At 45.7% G+C, this 18,193-nt stretch overlaps 1 protein-coding gene across 3 annotated transcripts in view; it reads right to left on the reverse strand.

Annotated features, from left to right (window-relative positions):
- MYO10 (myosin X) overlaps window positions 1-12,996 on the reverse strand; it is a 217,693-nt gene extending 204,697 nt beyond the window's left edge. For 2 of the 3 annotated variants that reach the window (XM_067730417.1, XM_067730416.1), the window contains exon 1: window positions 12,511-12,996. In XM_067730417.1, the coding sequence (XP_067586518.1) occupies window positions 12,511-12,531 (21 nt within the window). In that variant the 5' untranslated portion in view covers window positions 12,532-12,996. Of the gene's footprint in view, window positions 1-12,244; window positions 12,380-12,510 lie in introns of those variants that run through there. The other variant, XM_067730419.1, reaches the window with a different exon arrangement.
- Window positions 12,997-18,193: the final 5,197 nt, after the last annotated feature.

Raw genomic sequence — 18,193 nt, forward strand, 5'->3', positions numbered from 1 at the left:
ATTCTTGCGGTACGCGGGCCTCTCACTGTTGTGGCCTCTCCCGTTGTGGAGCACAGACTCCAGACGCACAGGCTCAGCGGCCAGGGCTCACGGGCCCAGCCGCTCCGCACCATGTGGGATCCTCCCGGACCGGGGCATGAACCCGTGTCCCCTGCATCGGCAGGCGGACTCTCAAGCACTGCGCCACCAGGAAAGCCCTCTTGTAGCATTCTTGTTCTGCATCCCAAGAAGTCTGGGCTGGAGCGAACTCCAACACTGCCCGCCTGGCTGGTCCAGGTGGGGCTGTCACATGTTTCTGACCTCAACAGCCTAGCCATCAAAAGTCACTGATTTCACACAGCTTCTGTCTCGGGGACAGAGACCACGAGTAGGAATCTGCTGGTAGGTAGGATGGTGAGCAAGGGTTCAAGTGCACCGGGTTCGACTGAATCGACCTTGAATTGCTTGAGACAGAGTCCGCAGTCAAAACATTCTTTGACAGCAGCACTGAAATATACTGCAATAAGTACACAAGGAGGGCCACGAGAATCTGAGCTCTCAGCAGCCATGGGACAGAGTAGCGTATTATGCAAATAACTGCTAGCCTCAGAATGATAATGGATGTTAGCACAGGTATTAAAAGAGTACCAGGGGCTTCCCTGGTGGCGCAGTGGTTCAGAGTCCTCCTGCCAATGCAGGGGACGCGGGTTCGTGCCCCGGTCCGGGAAGATCCCACATGCCGCAGAGCGGCTGGGCCCGTGAGCCATGGGCGCTGAGCCTGCGCGTCCAGAGACTGTGCTCCGCAACAGGAGAGGCCACAACAGTGAGAGGCCCGCGTACCGGGAAAAAGAAAAAAAAAAGGTACCAGTACACTGGAATACTACGCAGCAATAAAAAGCAACTACTGATGCACACAGCACAGGTGGGTCTCAAGGGCGCCGAGTGAAAAATGCCACTCAGAGGATTTACACACTGATTCCATTTATATAACAGTCTCGAATGACAAAATTATAGAGAAGAACAGATCAGTGCTTCCTAGGGACTGGGGGGAGGGTGGGACTGTTTCTCGTGGGGCAGCACGAAGCATGGGAGAGTTGTGTATTCTGGATGTGCTAGTGGTTGCACGAATCTATACGTGTGGTAACACTGCCTAGAACTACACATGCGCACATACAGATGAGTGGATGTAAAAATCCGAACGAGGTCTGTAAACCGGACCAATGAAAATTTCCTGGTTTTGATACTATACTATTGTTATCTATTGTTGTATAAGATATCACCCCCAGGGAAGCTGGGTGACAGGTACACAGGACGGTCTCTTCTATTTTGGCAACATCTGAGTCTGTATTTCTCTTTTTTTTAAAAAAAAAGCAAAATGTGTCAGAATAAAACTGTACAAAATATATAGGGAGAGGGCAATAAATATAACTTACCTCAACATGGTCTCAAAACTTTGAGAAAATATGACCTCCTTTTTTCCTAGTGGAAAACAACAGCTAGTGTGATTACTCGGTATAATAAATATTTCCCTAACGCTCTAAGGAGAGGACTTTAGGAATATGAGGCAAAACACTAGGAGGGAGATCAACAAAAGCTTTAGGGCAGAGGGTACAGCTGGACGTGAATATTCCCACCAGAAGCAACAACACAACTTAGATGATAAAACCGATTCTAAGTGTCCAAGTCTCACGGGGAGAGTTTGGATCCTAAAGAGAATAAAATTTCAACACTGATAAATGTGTGCACTTCACCCAAAGAGATGGAAAGCAATTAGGAATCGGCATAAATGAGGAAGGGTGAAGAAAGTTTGGGAGTAATCCAAATTTAAGTTGTGGCTACAAAAGTGTGGCCATGGCACAATGATTCTCCACGGGGGCGATTTTACTCCCCCTTCCTCCCCAGGGCATATCTGCAATGTCTGGAGGTGTTTTTCGTTGTCACAATTCAGGGAGGCGAGTGCTACTGCATCTCGTGATCAGAGGCCGGGGATGCCGCTCAACACACTACAAAGCACAGGACGGCCCTGCGCTACAATGACTGATCCGGCCGAAATGTCAAGGGTGCTAAGGTTGAGAAGGCCTAGAAAGAGGGCACCCTTGGGCTTCTCTGGTGGCGCAGTGGTTGAGTCCGCCTGCCGATGCAGGGGACGCGGGTTCGTGCCCCGGTCCGGGAAGATCCCACATGCCGCGGAGCGGCTGGGCCCGTGAGCCATGGCCGCTGAGCCTGCGCGTCTGGAGCCTGTGCTCCGCAACGGGAGAGGCCACAACGGTGAGAGGCCCGCGTACCGCAAAAAGAAAAAAAAAAAAAAAGAAAGAGGGCACCCTTGCCCACCTCTGAAACTCTGAGGCTGAAAGCTACGGGAGGGTTGTACATACCCTTTGGCCCTTAGCACACATCATTAAAAGAACAAAATGTGGGCAGAGATAAACAGAAGCAAACCTGTACTAAATGACAGTGGTATACGTTGTAAAAGGTGGAGTGTTATTTTCACCCAGAACTCAACACTTCTACTTCAAAGTCCGTGGAAAGATCTCCCAGGGGTAATTAATAGAAATAATAAGCCTTACAGTCACACACAGACACAAACACACACCCATCAACAGTGTTGTACATTACCTAAATCCCTACAGTTAGAACCACCACCACGTAACTGTTGTAGCCCAGGGTTAACTCACAGGGATACTTACAATGCAAAGGAATAAGAATTAAAAGAAAAATCCATACAAACGATTCCCCAAACAAATGGCCAATGGCTCCCCAGGCGGTATACAGCAAGGTCCCTTGTGTAGGCTTTGGCCTTAAATGAACATCAGGTACCAGCACTGGGATTTCTGGGGCTCAGATGCCAATCAACGTGATTAAGTGAGAAAAATGCCTCCTCCCTCCACTTTGGTTCAGAGAAGAACCTAACAAGTGGACACAGAAATCTAGTATTATGTGTTTCCTCCGTGAAACAATGCATGTCATTAAGACTCTAATAAGAAGTTACAAAATTCCTGCTACCATAAATACATCATGACTGGGTGTCTCAGCTGTGCCTGCTGTAATCCGCACCGACACCTCTCAGAAAACTTTTGCTGCCGAACAGTCTAAGCAAAAATGTGCGAACCCTTTGAACAAACAGCCCCACTCCTGGAAAATTTTATCCTCGAGAAGTAATCAGAGAAGCCTGCAATGACCTGGGCACGAGAATGTATGTGTCCTGTTTTCTATAATAGCAAACGCCTACAGAAACACCTACAATGGACACATAAATAGGGATACATGTCCAGGAAGAATGCAGGGCCACTCAGACCAGTACACTGTGCATCACAAAGAAAAAAGAAGGTAAACAAACAGAAGTTCCTCAAATAAAGAGTAAATCACGGTCTTTGGTGGAAAATGATATTATATTAATTTTGAACTTGCAGTAGCAGCAACTATTTGATATAAATTATTGCTTACTATTAATCTTAGCAAAAGCTTCCAAACCCCCCCCAAAAACCTAATTTGGCCACTTCACTTTAAAAAAATGTGTTTTTAAAAATCTTAGAGAAAAATTTCTTCAAACAGGAACTACATGTGAAACAGGAAACAAAATTGGTATTTTAAGAAAATATAAGGCAATAAAAACATCTGCATGACTAGGAAGAAAAAGATTCACACATTTTTATATGTAGACTATCTTCTGGCTGAGATGCATTAAGGTTTAGTCTCATCTGAAAACAGATTTTTAACAAATTAACTTCTGTTTTCAGTTTTCTTTATAATATACACAGGATTGAAAAGTTTGAGGAATATTTTAAGAAACAGTGGAAATTCACAATATTAATGATATGACTTATACAATAAAATTAAAATATTTTGTGTTTCCTGCAGTATCCATAACCTATCATACGTAATCTTATTCCGTTTTATTAATCTAAATATTGCTGTATGAATTTTGTTGACAATGCCAATAACTACTGGCTGCCTTAGCAAAGCATCCCCAAACTGAAATTAATTAAAGAACCACAATGACTCAAGAAAGGTTTTTTACTTTGGCGTTACTGTCAGTAGCACATAAATTATTGTGAAAATCTTGACTGTAACCATATATAATTAGTGATTCTGCTGAAATATGGGCAAGAAAAGTAGACCTATGGAAAATTTACTATGGAGTATATGTCTATTACTCACGCAGACATCACTGGTCCATCAACAGGACACCCACACATGTGCAACTATAATTATCTTCATTCATCTTTCATAGTCTGGGCAATAAAACCCATAGCTTTAGACATTTTTCGATTGTGTCCTAATGAAGGTATATTTATCAAGGTAGGAGAATAGAAGACACTTATTTACCAGTTTGGAAGCTTGATTTATAACTTAAATATTTTACAGATGTGATATGGGGCTTGCATTTGTACTCCTGTCCCCGGCCCTGAAAATCACAGGGGCCGTCTGTATACATGCAAGATCCTTGCCATTTAAAGCTTTTCTCAAGTAACTCCTTTAAATGTATTTATTTTATTTTTGGTTGCGTTGGGTTTTGGTTGCGTTGGGTTTTGGTTGCGTTGGGTCTTCGTTGCTGCGCGCAGGCTTTCTCTAGTGTGGCATGCAGGCTTCTCCTTGCGGTGGCTTCTCTTGTTGCACAACACGGGCACGCGAGCTCAGTAGTTGTGGCTCACAGGCTCAGTAGTTGTGGCGCACGGGCTTAGCTGCTCCGCAGCATGTGGGCTCTTCCCAGACCAGGGCTCGAACCCGTGTCCCCTGTATTGGCAGGCGGATTCTTAACCACTGCGCCACCAGGGAAGCCCTCTCAAGCAACTCTTAAGTGAAAAACATTACAGGTGCGCTTTCACAGAAACAGATACAGAGGCAAAGAAAGCATATACCACAAAACATTAAGAGTAGGACAGAAAGGTTTTGTCCTTTGCTTATGGCGTTTTCTAAATTTTCTAAACTTAGCACATACTCTTTGCAGGATTAAGGAAAGAAAAAAATGTAAGAATGACATGGAAAAGTAATATTGTAAATCTATGTTTATCAAAGCTTTTGTTTTTAAGCAAGAACACTCCTAATTCTACGTATATTCCTAGCAACCCAATTTAAGTACCTATGAAGCTGATAGAACCCAAAAATCAATGGTAGCCACACACGTGAGCATGAAGTCTACCAGAAAAACTTTTAAATAGACTTTTAACACACATAGTAGATAGCATGAACACAGACTCTACCCAGAGGTAAGTCCACTTCTCTCCACAATGTACATCACTGTCAATGGACACTGCTTACATGTTATTAACTCACCCCCAAAAATGACACTTAAAAGAATTATGGGGTTCTTTTGGGACTCAGTATTAGGTAAGAGGCCAAGTGAAAAAGCTACTTTCTATTCCAATGTCCAAATCTCGTTTTACCTTGCCCTTTAATCACTGACAGGTAATAAAGATAAACATCCCTACCACAAAATACAAAAATTCAACATTGCCTACCTTTTCTAATATAAATCTCTCTCTTTTTTTTTAATTACCACAATTTTAAATGCCTTTCTACAGAGGCAATTTTCAATCTGAAGAGTAGACACTGAAGCTGGGGAGAAGATAGAACTATGAAATGCCGAACTGCCATCTGGTCCTCCCCTGCTCTGGCTGTGCTTCAAGAGATGTGGCATGGCTTTGCCACAAGAACTCTAACACTTTTTCCTGTAACTGGCAGAGTCAGATGATGTGATGTCATGTGACACGAGGGGCTAGATTTAAACTGGGGACTCAAGTTTCATATATTAAGTCCGGCGGACACATTTTCCAAACAGCTTTTAGTGAGGTATCAAAATGTTTTATTCAAGGAATGCTCTATGAGAAATGTTCCGCTCTCCTGTCAAAGATCACCCACAAGCATTAATAAGCTAACAAGTAAAACAACGGATATAGAGAAACTCTGGGAAGGCGGCCAGAATCTTTAATCGAAAGAGAAGATCCCATCAGAAAACCTCCAAGAGAAATACTCTGATAATTGAGACTTAGAATAGGGAGACAAATGAGTCCTATCCTTTCTTTTAATAAAATAACTACTTCTCAAAAATCTAGTTTTCTAATTGCCTTATTACCTAAAGCTCCCTACCATCCTCATGAGGTTGGGGCCGGCAGCTTTAGAGAAACCACATCTTACAAGGAAACAGAAGGTCATTGTCTTTCCTAAGAAAAAGGCACAGCAAATAAAGATTGGAGGCATGTTCAAAAGCTGATGAACATTTTCCTGCTGGGTTTGCAGTGTTTCTGGGGCGTGGGCCACTTGTTTTCCCAAACCCCCATGCAGTTTTCAACTCCAAAATCATTCACTAACTGCTTAAGGTCTTAAGCACTTCATCAAAGAAACAGTGATGCAAGCATAAGACAGATGTCACCAACAGGAGAGTAAAGCATGGCAGTGAAGAGCACAGACCCTCTGGAGACATCCTGTGTGGGTTCAAAGCCCGGCCATCACTTTCTAACTGTGTGACCTTGGGCCAGTTATTTAACCTCTCTCTGCCTCACTTTCCTCATCGATGGAGCGTTACTCATAGGGTTGTTAAATAACTTAATTACTGAATGGAAAGTGCTCAGAAACATGCCTTGCACACAATAAGCACTCGATAAACAGCAAATTATATTTTTTACTGTCTTCAAAGAACTGTAAAATGCTTCATAATCAAGGGAAAAAGTTAGAAGCATCTCCCCTCCCACCATAAAAACATCTGTACTCGAGAGGAAAATAACAGCTACACGAGGCTAGAATCCCATCCTTAAGGACCTTTGAGTGCAAACGAGGCGATAAAACTTATAAATCGGATTATTTACCCTCTCAAGACTCTGTCTGTTCATCTGAGAAGGAAAGACAAAATAAGTACAGCCTCTAGCTAAAAGGGGTAAATTCCTAACACAACCAGGACAGAAGGAAGGAGAGTCAAGTTCATAGGAAAGAGAGGAGTGACCATGAACTAGACTTGTGGGGGATGGTTTCAAAAAGGAGCTAGACAGGCAGGACATCCGATCAGCGGAGAGAAGGGCACATGCGAAGGTATGGAGGAAGGCTGGTAATAGACCCTCCGGAATAGAATTCACATGCGGGAAAAGACTAAAGAGAGGTGCAAGATCAGAAGGCCTTGGAAACCGGACTAAGAATGTGAGCTTGACTTTATAAGCAATCTAGACATGCTTTAGACAGAATTCTGGAAAATCAGCCAGAAGTGTATTGGTCCAAAGGGAGAAAATTAATAAGTGCAATCTAGCACCAGAAATGATACTGGCAACAGCTCGAAGACCAAGATTTCCCTGCACCATAGAGTACTGGGATTTCAGTCACCATCAAAGGCCACTCGTTCTTAATTTCTAAGTTACTCTAACCTTTTATTATTACTCACTTACCAGGTGCCAAGAGCTTTGTAAATCTTATCTCGAATTCTAATAACCATGCAAGGTCAACACTATTATGCTCACTTACAGACAGAGAAAGGAAGCCCAGGAAGGTCAGATAACCTGGCTGAGAGCCCACAGGTGTGGAGGGTACAGCCAGCCTCCCAGAGGCCACATCTCTTCCACTCTTAGGGAGGAGGCTCTCAATCCGCCCAGGGGCGTTCAGGCCCAGGGAAGTGTGGCCCAGCTTCCTGTAGACTTCACTGGCTGCTCCTGCCTGAGCGTGCCCTGCAAATCAATGACCTGAGACTGTAAGTCCCCTACACACGAACCTTCAAGTTGCGAACTTTCAAAGATGCGAATGTGTGTTCCATCAATGTCAGGCATGAATGAAACTGCAGCTTTGCCCTCCGTCCCCTATTGCTGACGATCCTTCAGCTCTACCATCTCCCACCTCCTCTCCCTCCTCCAGTCAGTAACTCTTCTTGCCTGTTCACCCGATGCCAGCCCTGGATGTCAGCTGCTGTACTGTACTGTACTGTACTACTGTACTTTTCAAGGGACAGTACTGTAAGATTAAACATGTTTTCTTTATTTTTTGTTTGTTTTTTTATGTATTATTTGTGTGAAAAGTATTATAAACCTATTACAGTACAGTCCTATGGAGCCAATTGTGTTAGGTACCTAGGCTAACTTTGTTGGACTTAAAGACAAAATTGCACTTAACGAACGTGCTCTGGGAACGGGACCCGTTCGTTATGTAGGGGACTTACTGAATTACGTAGAAGTTATTCTGGAATTTTGAAACGCATTTATAAGGAGGTACCCTATTTCCCATCACGCCATAGAAGAGCGCATTCAAGGCTTGTGTCCTTAAAGGTGACCTCACTTAAAAGCCAGCAGAGCTGGAAAAACAAACACTCGGCACTCTCCCTGCACAGCTCTGGTTACACAGTGCTGGCCCTACCCACACTGCTCTGGGCCTGATCTGGGGAGAGGTGAGCGCCCAGAAGACCAGGACTCCCTGCTCCCAGCTGCTTCCGTGCCTTTGCTGCACCCAACATGGCAGGGCCCAAAAGTGACAACGGGAATCCTTGCGGGGTGTGCAGAAAGGGCAAGGCACTGTGACTGCACTGTGGGAAAAGGGGACACCAGGGAATGTTCTGATGATTCCATTTTACAGTCGTCAAAGGGGTGGCCTGCAGGATGTGGTGGGACAAGGAAGTCCTCAGTGCTTGCCTTCTGCCCTTGAGAGATGATTGGGGGGAGGGGGAGGAAGGAGCTGCCAAAACCAACAGCCTTATTTCTTTTAGCAAGACAAAAAATATCAGTAAGATGTGAAACAAACAAAACACTATAAAAAGGGGAGAAAAATAGGCTCAAGAACTTGTTCCAGCTTAAAAAACGATTTGAACTCCAGGTAACAACCGAAATTAAGACACCACCCCAAATTAAGTGGAAATGAGGAAGGTGTTTCCACTTAACATCTGGAGAGGGGCGTTTGTTCCAGCCCAGGGTGAACCAGGCTGTAAGAAACAGGTACAGCTGGAATGCTTTCCACTAACAATTTAGTGCTTAAAACATTAATACCTGCTTTATGTTTGTATTCATGTGTTTATGAGTATCTTACTTGTGTATATTTTACACACTTCTGAAAAATCAAAGTGTTCATATATGTCCAGTTAATAAGCCTCAAAGGATCTTTCGCTTGAACAGCCATCATGCCATTCCTGTTCCTAAAACAAGACAGAGAAGTCGCGCTCGTTTACGTGTCCAGCTGGCATTGACTGGCCCCTCCAGTATTCTAGACACTGTACCCAGCACTGGGGACTTGGAAACAGCGGCCACTTCAAAACATCAACACGTTTGCACAGCCGTCTTGCCACTTTGCTGGTTGAGCCTTTCAACTTGTTTTAAAAATTGCTTCTGGTGGGCTTCCCTGGTGGCGCAGTGGTTGAGAGTCCGCCTGCTGATGCGAGGCGACGCGGGTTCGTGCCCCGGTCCGGGAAGATCCCACATGCCGCGGGGCGGCTGGGCCCGTGAGCCATGGCCGCTGAGCCTGCGCGTCCTGGAGTCTGTGCTCCACAACGGGAGAGGCCACAACAGTGAGAGGCCCACGTAACGCAAAAAAAAAAAAAAAAAAAATTGCTTCTGGTTACAGACATACCTAACCTTAGGTTCTGCGTGAAGTAACTTTTTAACAACTTACCTCTAAATGCTGAAAAAGCAAATTTCCAAGAAGTGCGCACACAATTCACTCGAGAGGTGTCATAAAGATCTAAGGCCGTGAAGAAACTGAAACTCGGGGAGTGTAGGGCGCTCAGTTTCTCCAACCCCCGGGTACATTTTGAGGTCAGTAGCCATCAGCTTCCAGGCCAAGCCTCACAAGCTTCCAGGTGATCGGCAGTCAGATGCCTGATGCTACGTAAAGTAGGCAAGGAAGCTGTGCCTGCCACACGCACGGGAATTAATTCCACGAGGCAACTGCTTCGTGGGTCTAACTCAGTGGGTCTCAACTGCGAATGATTTTGTCCTCTGTGGCCCATCTGGCAATGTCTGCAGACATTTTGGTTGTCACAACTTGGGGGTGCTAGTAGCATCTAGCGGGTAGAGACCAGGACACACAGGACACAGGACAGTTCCCCCACACCAAAGAATTGACTGACCCAGAATGTCGATGGTACCCAGATTGAGAAACTCTGGTCTAGCTCCAAATAGCAGCTGCGAGTCACAAGGAGCTCTCGTTTCCTTCTTATTTGGCCGCTCACACATAAAGCTAATACGTGCGACATCTCATTCAATTTTTTTTCAATTGTTAACATTAGCTTCAAATTGCTGTCCAACAAGCAATAAGTTATTATCCCTAAGTCACAATGGGAAAAGTTACCAAAGAACAGGACACCACTTCGTGATACAAGAGGCCTTACAATGTTGCCGTCCTTGGAAATATATCACTTCCACACTTACTCCATAGAGAGATCCATAGAGACAGGATCTGTGTTAGGAGTATGTCTTCAATTGATAGCACTGTATAGCCTCTCTGGTCCTGCTGGCTTCCCATTCAAAGTAATTATGGTTAGGGGAGGAACTCTGATTAGAAATTACTACTGACTAGAAATAAATTAATCAGAAGTTAATTTCTGATTAGAAATTAACATTGTAATAGAAATACATCACAAGGGTAAAAGTATAACTTTGAATAAAAATGTCCCCCAATACTAAAGTCACCAGCAACAGAGCAGAAAGGCTGTGAGTTCTATAACAACCTCTTCAACCTTGGGCAAGTGACTTAACGTCTTTGGATTCAGATTCTTCATCTAGGAAAGGCAGGGGACGGAGAAGAAGATCTCTGAAGGCCAACTTCAATATTATATTAATCATGGAGATAAAATCCAACAACTAGGTCTCCTTACACTGAACCAAGGCACAGTGTAAGGAGAAACAGTACTTCAAAGTCCAATGGGAGGATACCAGGGCAGGAGGTTGCAGCTGCCCCATGTTATCCTGCAGTTCTCCCCACTTCCACTAGGGGGCAGAGTTCTTCCAAAGGGGAGGTCACTGGCCCCCTGACAGGCTTCATGGGGACGGGGACCCCAACAAATCGAATACAAATTCTATGTCTCATCAAATTTCCTAAAGAACTCACAACACAAGAGCAAAATAAAGGCCTCCCTCCCCCCGCCATAAAAAGTTAAGAATTAGAGTCCCGCAGGCAGAGCCTCAGGTTTTCTTACAGATGAAAGCAATTAAACTAGCCCACTGGTCTTTTATCACTGGTTAACCTGCAACTCCTGCAGAAAGTTCTGGTGCCTTCTTACAGGCATGAAAACGAAGGTCTATGGATTAGCAAATGCCAGTCTCACAATTATAAGTCTCATTAAAAAAAAAAAAGGAGAAATATGTATTAATGAATGATTAATTCCTTTGCAGTCCACCTCTCACCATGAATGTGGGTATCGCCTGTGATACACCACTTTAAAAAAAAAAAGGGATATTACTATTACACAAGAATATACCACCCTGGCCACTATAAATAGTCATCAGGCTATTTAAAGTAAGTGGGCATCCGGAAAGCACAATGACTTGAAATAATAAATCCAGTTAAGTCTGAGAAAGCAAGTTAGCCAACATAGAGGCAAACCCTCACCAATCCAATTTGCTGGAAGGTTCCAAAACTGTCCTGGATTTACAAAACATCCCCTGGCTTTCAATGAAAGACACATCAGACTCATTAAGCCAACTAAGTTTACTTTGAGCCACTTCAAACCTCGAACTTAAATAGAATTTGTTAAATAAACACAACCAAGAAAGGAAAGGGAGCCAAGAAACCACGGTAACTCTCGATCCCAGAGAAAAGGGTTCTCAAGTCAAGGGTTTCAAGTAACCGTGGTGTCCCGCCCTCAATGACCCTAAAAGGAGCATCAGTTTAATCTTTCAAAAATAACCAATGTCCGCTCTTAAAGATTTTCTTTAAATTCGAATTCCAAATCTGCCAGGGACAGTCAGCACAAATACATGATGTTTTGATCTCACCCTCTGGAATGATCTCAGATCCTAGAAGAGCACTTCTTGGTGAGCACTAGAACCTAGACCCCAAAGGTCCGACAGGCCGAGAATATAGTGAACGATTAAACCCTCGTCTCTCCCTTCTCACACTTCATTAAGCGTCTCCTCTGGAAGTGTCTGCACCCCTCTCACAGGAAGCCGGCACGTTTTGCAAAGGAAATTCCAGACCAGACCTTTCTTGGAGAAAGGCAAGTCCTCGATGAACGTTTTATTGGGCTTCCTGCACCCAGGCAGCCGGGCAGGCACGTCTCCCCGCCGGGCCCCTCGTCCGCCAGCTCACCTCGCGCGGGTCGCCGCGGGGACACCCGGTGAGCCAGCCACCCCCGCCAAAGGACGCTCACCTTCGCTGCATCCCGGGCCAAGTGGGAGCGCGGGACAAAATAAATTCCGCCAGGGATTACTCAGCCGGAGACTCCCCGGGGCTTGATTTCTGGCGACTCCCAGAAAGTTTCACCCTCTCGGGCTAAGTGCGCGCGGTAGCGTGTGTGCGCGCGGCGCGGTGAGCACCTCCCTCCCTCCGGGCAGGAAAGGAGCCCGCGCCCGGCTCAAGGAAAGCAGTCCGGCCCGGGACGCCGGCGCCCGCCCTCCCGGCCGCGAGCGCACTCACCTCGGGGAAGAAGTTGTCCATTGTTCCCGTGCGCTCCCCAACTCGCCCGAGTCCGGCTCCCAGCTCGCGGAAGTCAGCCCAGCAGAAGGTCCGGGGAAACCATGCGTGTCACAGCGCGACTCCCAGAAACTCGAGCCCGCGGGGCTCCCCCGCTGCCATCTCCTTCTCCCCTTCTCGTCTTTCGCACCTTTTGTTTGCCCAAACCCAAGTCTCTAACTCATCCGTCCCAACTGCAGCCTTTGTCTCCTCTTTCTCCAAGTTCCTCACTCCTGGGCGCCGCGCTCGCGAGCGGAGAACAGCTGGTGGCACATTCTTCCCCCCGGCTGGGGGAGGGAGGCGGGGGTCTGGGGAGTGCGCCCCCTCCCTCTGCGCTCCGGCCGGAGGCACTCGGGGCGGGCAGGGGGACAACGGCCACAAAGCGAGCCCGAAATGGCTCTCCCAGCTCGAGCGCCGCCCCGGTGAGTATTCGGGCGCTCAGGCTCACCGGCTCACGGCCACACGGAGACTTGCGGACAGGAGAGCACGGCCCTCCCAGCCCACTCATCCGGCCCCGCCCACTCGCTCGCCTCGCCCCGCCCCTCCAAGGGCTTAGCTCCGCCCACTCAGCCTGCCCTCCCGGCCCTACGCCACGCCCCCCTGCAGGAGCCCAGCCCTCAGCCGACCCCTCCCCGCGCTTCCGCAAGGTTCGGCCTCGCGCGGCCGGCGCGCCCCGCCCCCATCTTCGCCCAGGCCCCGCCCACTCTGCGCCTCGGGCCGCTGCAGGCTCCGGGACGGGCGGGGAAGGCGGGGCCCCAGCGGCTCCCAGCCCCCTCCCCGCGTCTCCACCTAGGTGCGGGCGGGGGAGTTGACTCTTCCCTCTGGTGAGAAAGACCAAATAGTCACCAAGGAGGAAGGGTTGGGGGATTTGTGTGTTTGTGCGCCTTTGATCTTTAGCACGCCCTGGAACCGGCTCAACGCGGATCTCATTAATGCAGCTCGGCAGATGAGCGACCCCGGGGACGGAAGCGCGGTCCGTGGAGCTGCCCCGGCTGTTGGGCCAGATCAAAGCGGAGAAGGGAGGCTAATCAGAATTTCTGGAAGCTGCCTACCCGTGTGGAGTTTCTCTCCTGCACCCAGGATAAAAGACGTTTTCATCGCAGTGGGAAAATGTAGTTTTGTAAACTGGAAGAGGGCGTGGCCAATTGCACTTTTCCTGGACCTAAAGGAAGCAGCAGATAGTCAAATGGAAGCGAGATGGATGAAGGATCAAACCCCCCTGGTACTGAGTCCTGGTTTCTCTGGGGCAGGTCCTCAAACTTTCGCGTGCACAGGAATCACCTGGGAATCTTGTTAAAATGCAGACTGGAATTGAGTGGGATGAGCGCTGATAATTTGCATTTCCAGCAAGTTTCAGGTGCCTTCAAAGGATGGCACCTGGCCTTGTGCTGTTCTGCAAACTGTTTGGAACCTGTCTGTAACAAGTAGAGAAATTGAGAGCAAAGGTTTAGAAACTTTTGTAGCAATTTATAAAATGCCACGACATACAAGCACATGATCTGTGGACTCTTTGAACAGAGTATAAACCAGTTTGGGTGTTGTCAGACTCGTGGTGACTCATACCTGGCACAGCAGGGTTTTCCTATTGGTACCTGGCAGATTGGAAACAGAAACAACTGGTTCTTCACCACAAATGGTTTGAAAAGTTCTCTCTAGGGGATTTGCCAACTGCTCCCATCCTTTAAGACTCAAGTCAGAAAGTCACATCTTCCATGGGAAGCCTGCCCAGAGATGTCCAGCTACTCATGCCACTTCCAGCTCCACCTAACCACCGGGCGTGGCTTATTCCTACAACTACCGAGGAAACTATATCTTGTTGGGGTAAAACTATATTCTGCAAGGGTCTTTTTGTTGGTGTCCTACCCATCTTCAGTTGGGAGAATAGAAGCTCTTTGAGAGGGAACTGTGCTTTCAAATTGGTATCCCCAGCCTGTTTCAGAGACTGAATGAATGAATCATCCCCCTAATCCTTGTGTGAAAATTCAAGCATGTTTGTAACCTATCTCAGAGCAGTTCTTCAGCGTTAACATCGTTGTACCCACTCCACTCCCCTTTGGAAAGAGTCAAGGTTAAATTAATTCATGATGTGCTCTGTGATTGCCCTGTTTCACAGGTTTACACATGTAAGCCATTAAAGATTGTGTCCCAGGTTGCGTGGAAAGTTAAGATGGAGCCAGGATAAATACCAACCATCCCAGGCACCATAGTGCTTAGTCAAATGAGTCCTGCTGCCATCTGTGTTCAGATACTGGCGCAGAGCAATTACAGTCATGATGGTGTTAATCTGTATAGAACATCTTTCAAGAGAGAAAGTACAGGCAGCTGGTTCAAATGAGGATGTGGGTGTGGCTTGGTTCCCAGCATCAGCCCAGCCACTGGCAGCCTTGGCCATGGTCATTTCAAAGTCACTTTCCAATACTGGCTCATCAGTTGTAACAAATGTACCACGCTAATACAACATGTTAATAATAAAGGGAACTGGGATATAGGGAAACTTTACCCTCAATTTTTCTGTAAAGTCAGAACTGCTCAAAAAAATAGACTATTTTTGAAAGTTACTTCCCTATTGATTAAGAAGATATGGTGAATAATTACATACCCCCAACCTGCCTCAAAAGAATTGTGAGGCAGATCCAATACATAAGGGTTGAATTTTACTGAATTATGTTTCTTTTAAAAGTTTACACCACTTTATCAAAATCCCCTAGGACAATTGTCAAAAAGAAAAAGCAAAAAAACACATGACTCTGAAGCTCAGAGGTGGGCTGGGTGCCTTAGAATCTGCATTTTAGTAATCACCCAAGTAGACAATTCTATGTTTGAGGGTCATCACTTTATGTTTTCAGAAGTCATCAGATTTTCCATATAAATGCACAGTCTCGAAAAGTTGTAAAGGTAAACAGTAGCAGTAAGATTCTATTTGCTGAACAGCAAAGCGCATGTAATTTTAAGCATTCTAAACAGGATATCAAACTTTCAAGTATTTGGGGTGGAATCAGTTGTTTAAAAGGAATATGTTAAATTTACAAGGGCTTTGACAAAATTGGACAGAGAAGGGGAAGCAATGAAAAGGTAAGTGCTTCCTTTTAAGGAGCTGTGTTACCCAATGGTCAAAGCTGTTTGGACTAAAATATTAAACTATGCCCTCTGAGAAGTGACAGAGGCTCACAAATGTTAATGCGAGAATGGGCACATTTCTCTGAAGCCAAGTTCCTTCTTTTTTTAATTTTTTAAAAATTAATTTATTTATTTTTGGCTGTGTTGGGTCTCCGTTGCTGCGCTCAGGATTTTCTCTAGTTACGTTGAGCGGGGGCTACTCTTCGTTGCGGTGTGTGGGCTTCTCATTGCGGTGGCTTCTCTTGTTGTGGAGCACGGGCTCTAGGTGCACGGGCTTCAGTAGTTGCACACGCGGGCTCAGTAGCTGTGGCGTACGGGCTTAGCTGCTCCGCGGCATGTGGGATCTTCCCGGACAAGGGCTCAAACCTGTGTCCCCTGCATTGGCAGGCGGATTCTTAACCACTGCGCCACCAGGGAAGCCCGGAAGTTCCTTCTTAATTATTCTACTTATTTCTCAAACATGCTCACGGAGTGTTACATTTGCAAAATAAAACAAAAAAAGCTCAAGTTACATTCTCTTATTTAGCTGCAAAACTTAACCCATAAGTGACAGAAATTTATTTGTATATAGATGGGACCATTTCCCCACTTTAAGGGAGATTTCCGTACAGGTATGTATGTGAATAAGTACTATGATCCTCTTCCGTTTTTGTTTCCACCACATGTTTGTTTGTTTTCAGTTGACATAGCTTGTCTTAATTTCCTTTGTGATTTCGAATTGAGTTCCTTTGTTGTTGTTGTGTTGCTGCTGGCAGTTCCTAATCTGGATGTGTCTTAGTGTATAGAGTCTTCTTCATTACCTTTGTTTTTATAAAACACTCGCTCTAATTGTTCCAGTCAGATTAATGGTTTAATAACCAGTTACGGGAAGAGAAAGTTCTGGAGTTTCTTTCACACAGATCAGAAGTTAATAACTGACACAACCTTAAAATCCTGTTTTCCATGCTTAACTAAACAGCAGTTCCTTTCGGTTCACTTATAGTCTTGGACGTTTAAAAATCCACGTGTTTTTGCCTTTTGAACAAGCAAATATTAAGGGAATCTTCGTGTTCTTTAAATTTTTAAACAAGTGTTCCTTTTATTTCTCATAACTTACAGTTCAAAAACCCTCGAGGAAGTTTTGTTTCGTTTTGTTTTTTCATGTGAAACTTAAAACAGTTGTGAAAGAATAAAACTCCGGGGGAAAAATACCTGATATGTTTCACACTGTAGTAGAATTAAACAAGTACAAAAAAGTAAACTTGGAAATGAAGCAGGGATAAGATACTGAAAAACTGATTTGCTAGCAGTCATTTTTCTAAACAAAATGGGCTACGGCTAAGATGTAATTTACCTAATCAGAGAGCCCTCGATGGACAATCAATGCCAACTAAATCCCCATCACTTCACACTACAGCAAGAATGCTTTCTAAATCGATATCCCACACAAACACAGAGTTGTTTTCATAAATGAATCCATTTCCGTTTAAAGTGCGGAGTCCTGGTCCTGTTGGGTGTGATAAATAAATGGTATAAAGATCCATGAAACCCTCCATGATGATATTCTGCCCACTTGGAGTACGTTTGACGCCCCCCTTTCTCTTTGATTTCTTTTTGTCTTCACAGTCTCTCTCTTAGAACAGAGCAGCTCCCAGGATGACTTTCTCAAGTTTACCATCTCTCCATCTCTGTTGTTAATCACATGTTTGCCACTTCCAGACCTTGTGCCCTCACATATTCCCCGCTTCCTGCATCTTCAATCTTTCCTGCTCACATTATCTGAGCCAATATATGTGATTGTGTCTATTCCACTTGAGAATGGCTGTTTCTTAACCCAATTGCTCCCTGAACTACTGGGCCATCTCCCTTCAGACCCCTAGCTTTTCACTGTCTACACTTCATCCCAAGCAATTTACCCTTCAGCCTCTTATGAGTGGAGATCATAACCCCATTCTCTTGAAGATCACCATGACCTTGAAATAATCAAATTCCACAGCCTCTTCTCAAATTTCATCCTCCTTGACATCACCCCTCTTTTGAAATTCTCATTTCTCAGCTTTGGGGCCAGCTTCACAGGGGTGCAGCTATAGAGTTAGTTGCACAAGACCCTAAGCTCAGAAGGGGCCAAGGGCTTGGTTTAATACTCTGTTGTGCTGTCTTAAAATTCTAATGATTTTTGAACCAGGGGCCCTGCTTTTCCATTTTGCATTGAGCCCCATTCTACCTAGCTTTTTTTTTTTTTTTAAATAAATTTATTTATTTATTTATTTATGGCTATGTTGGGTCTTTGTTTCTGTGTGAGGGCTTTCTCCAGTTGCAGCGAGCGGGGGCCACTCTTCATCGCGGTGTGCGGGCCTCTCACTATCGCGGCCTCTCTTGTTGCGGAGCACAGGCTCCAGACGCGCAGGCTCAGTAGTTGTGGCTCACGGGCCCAGTTGCTCCGCGGCATGTGGGATCCTCCCAGACCAGGGCTCGAACCCGTGTCCCCTGCATTGGCAGGCAGACTCTCAACCACTATGCCACCAGGGAAGCCCCCTACCTAGCTTTATGT

The sequence above is a fragment of the Pseudorca crassidens genome, chromosome 3 (assembly GCF_039906515.1).
Source record: "Pseudorca crassidens isolate mPseCra1 chromosome 3, mPseCra1.hap1, whole genome shotgun sequence".
NCBI lineage: Eukaryota > Metazoa > Chordata > Mammalia > Artiodactyla > Delphinidae > Pseudorca > Pseudorca crassidens.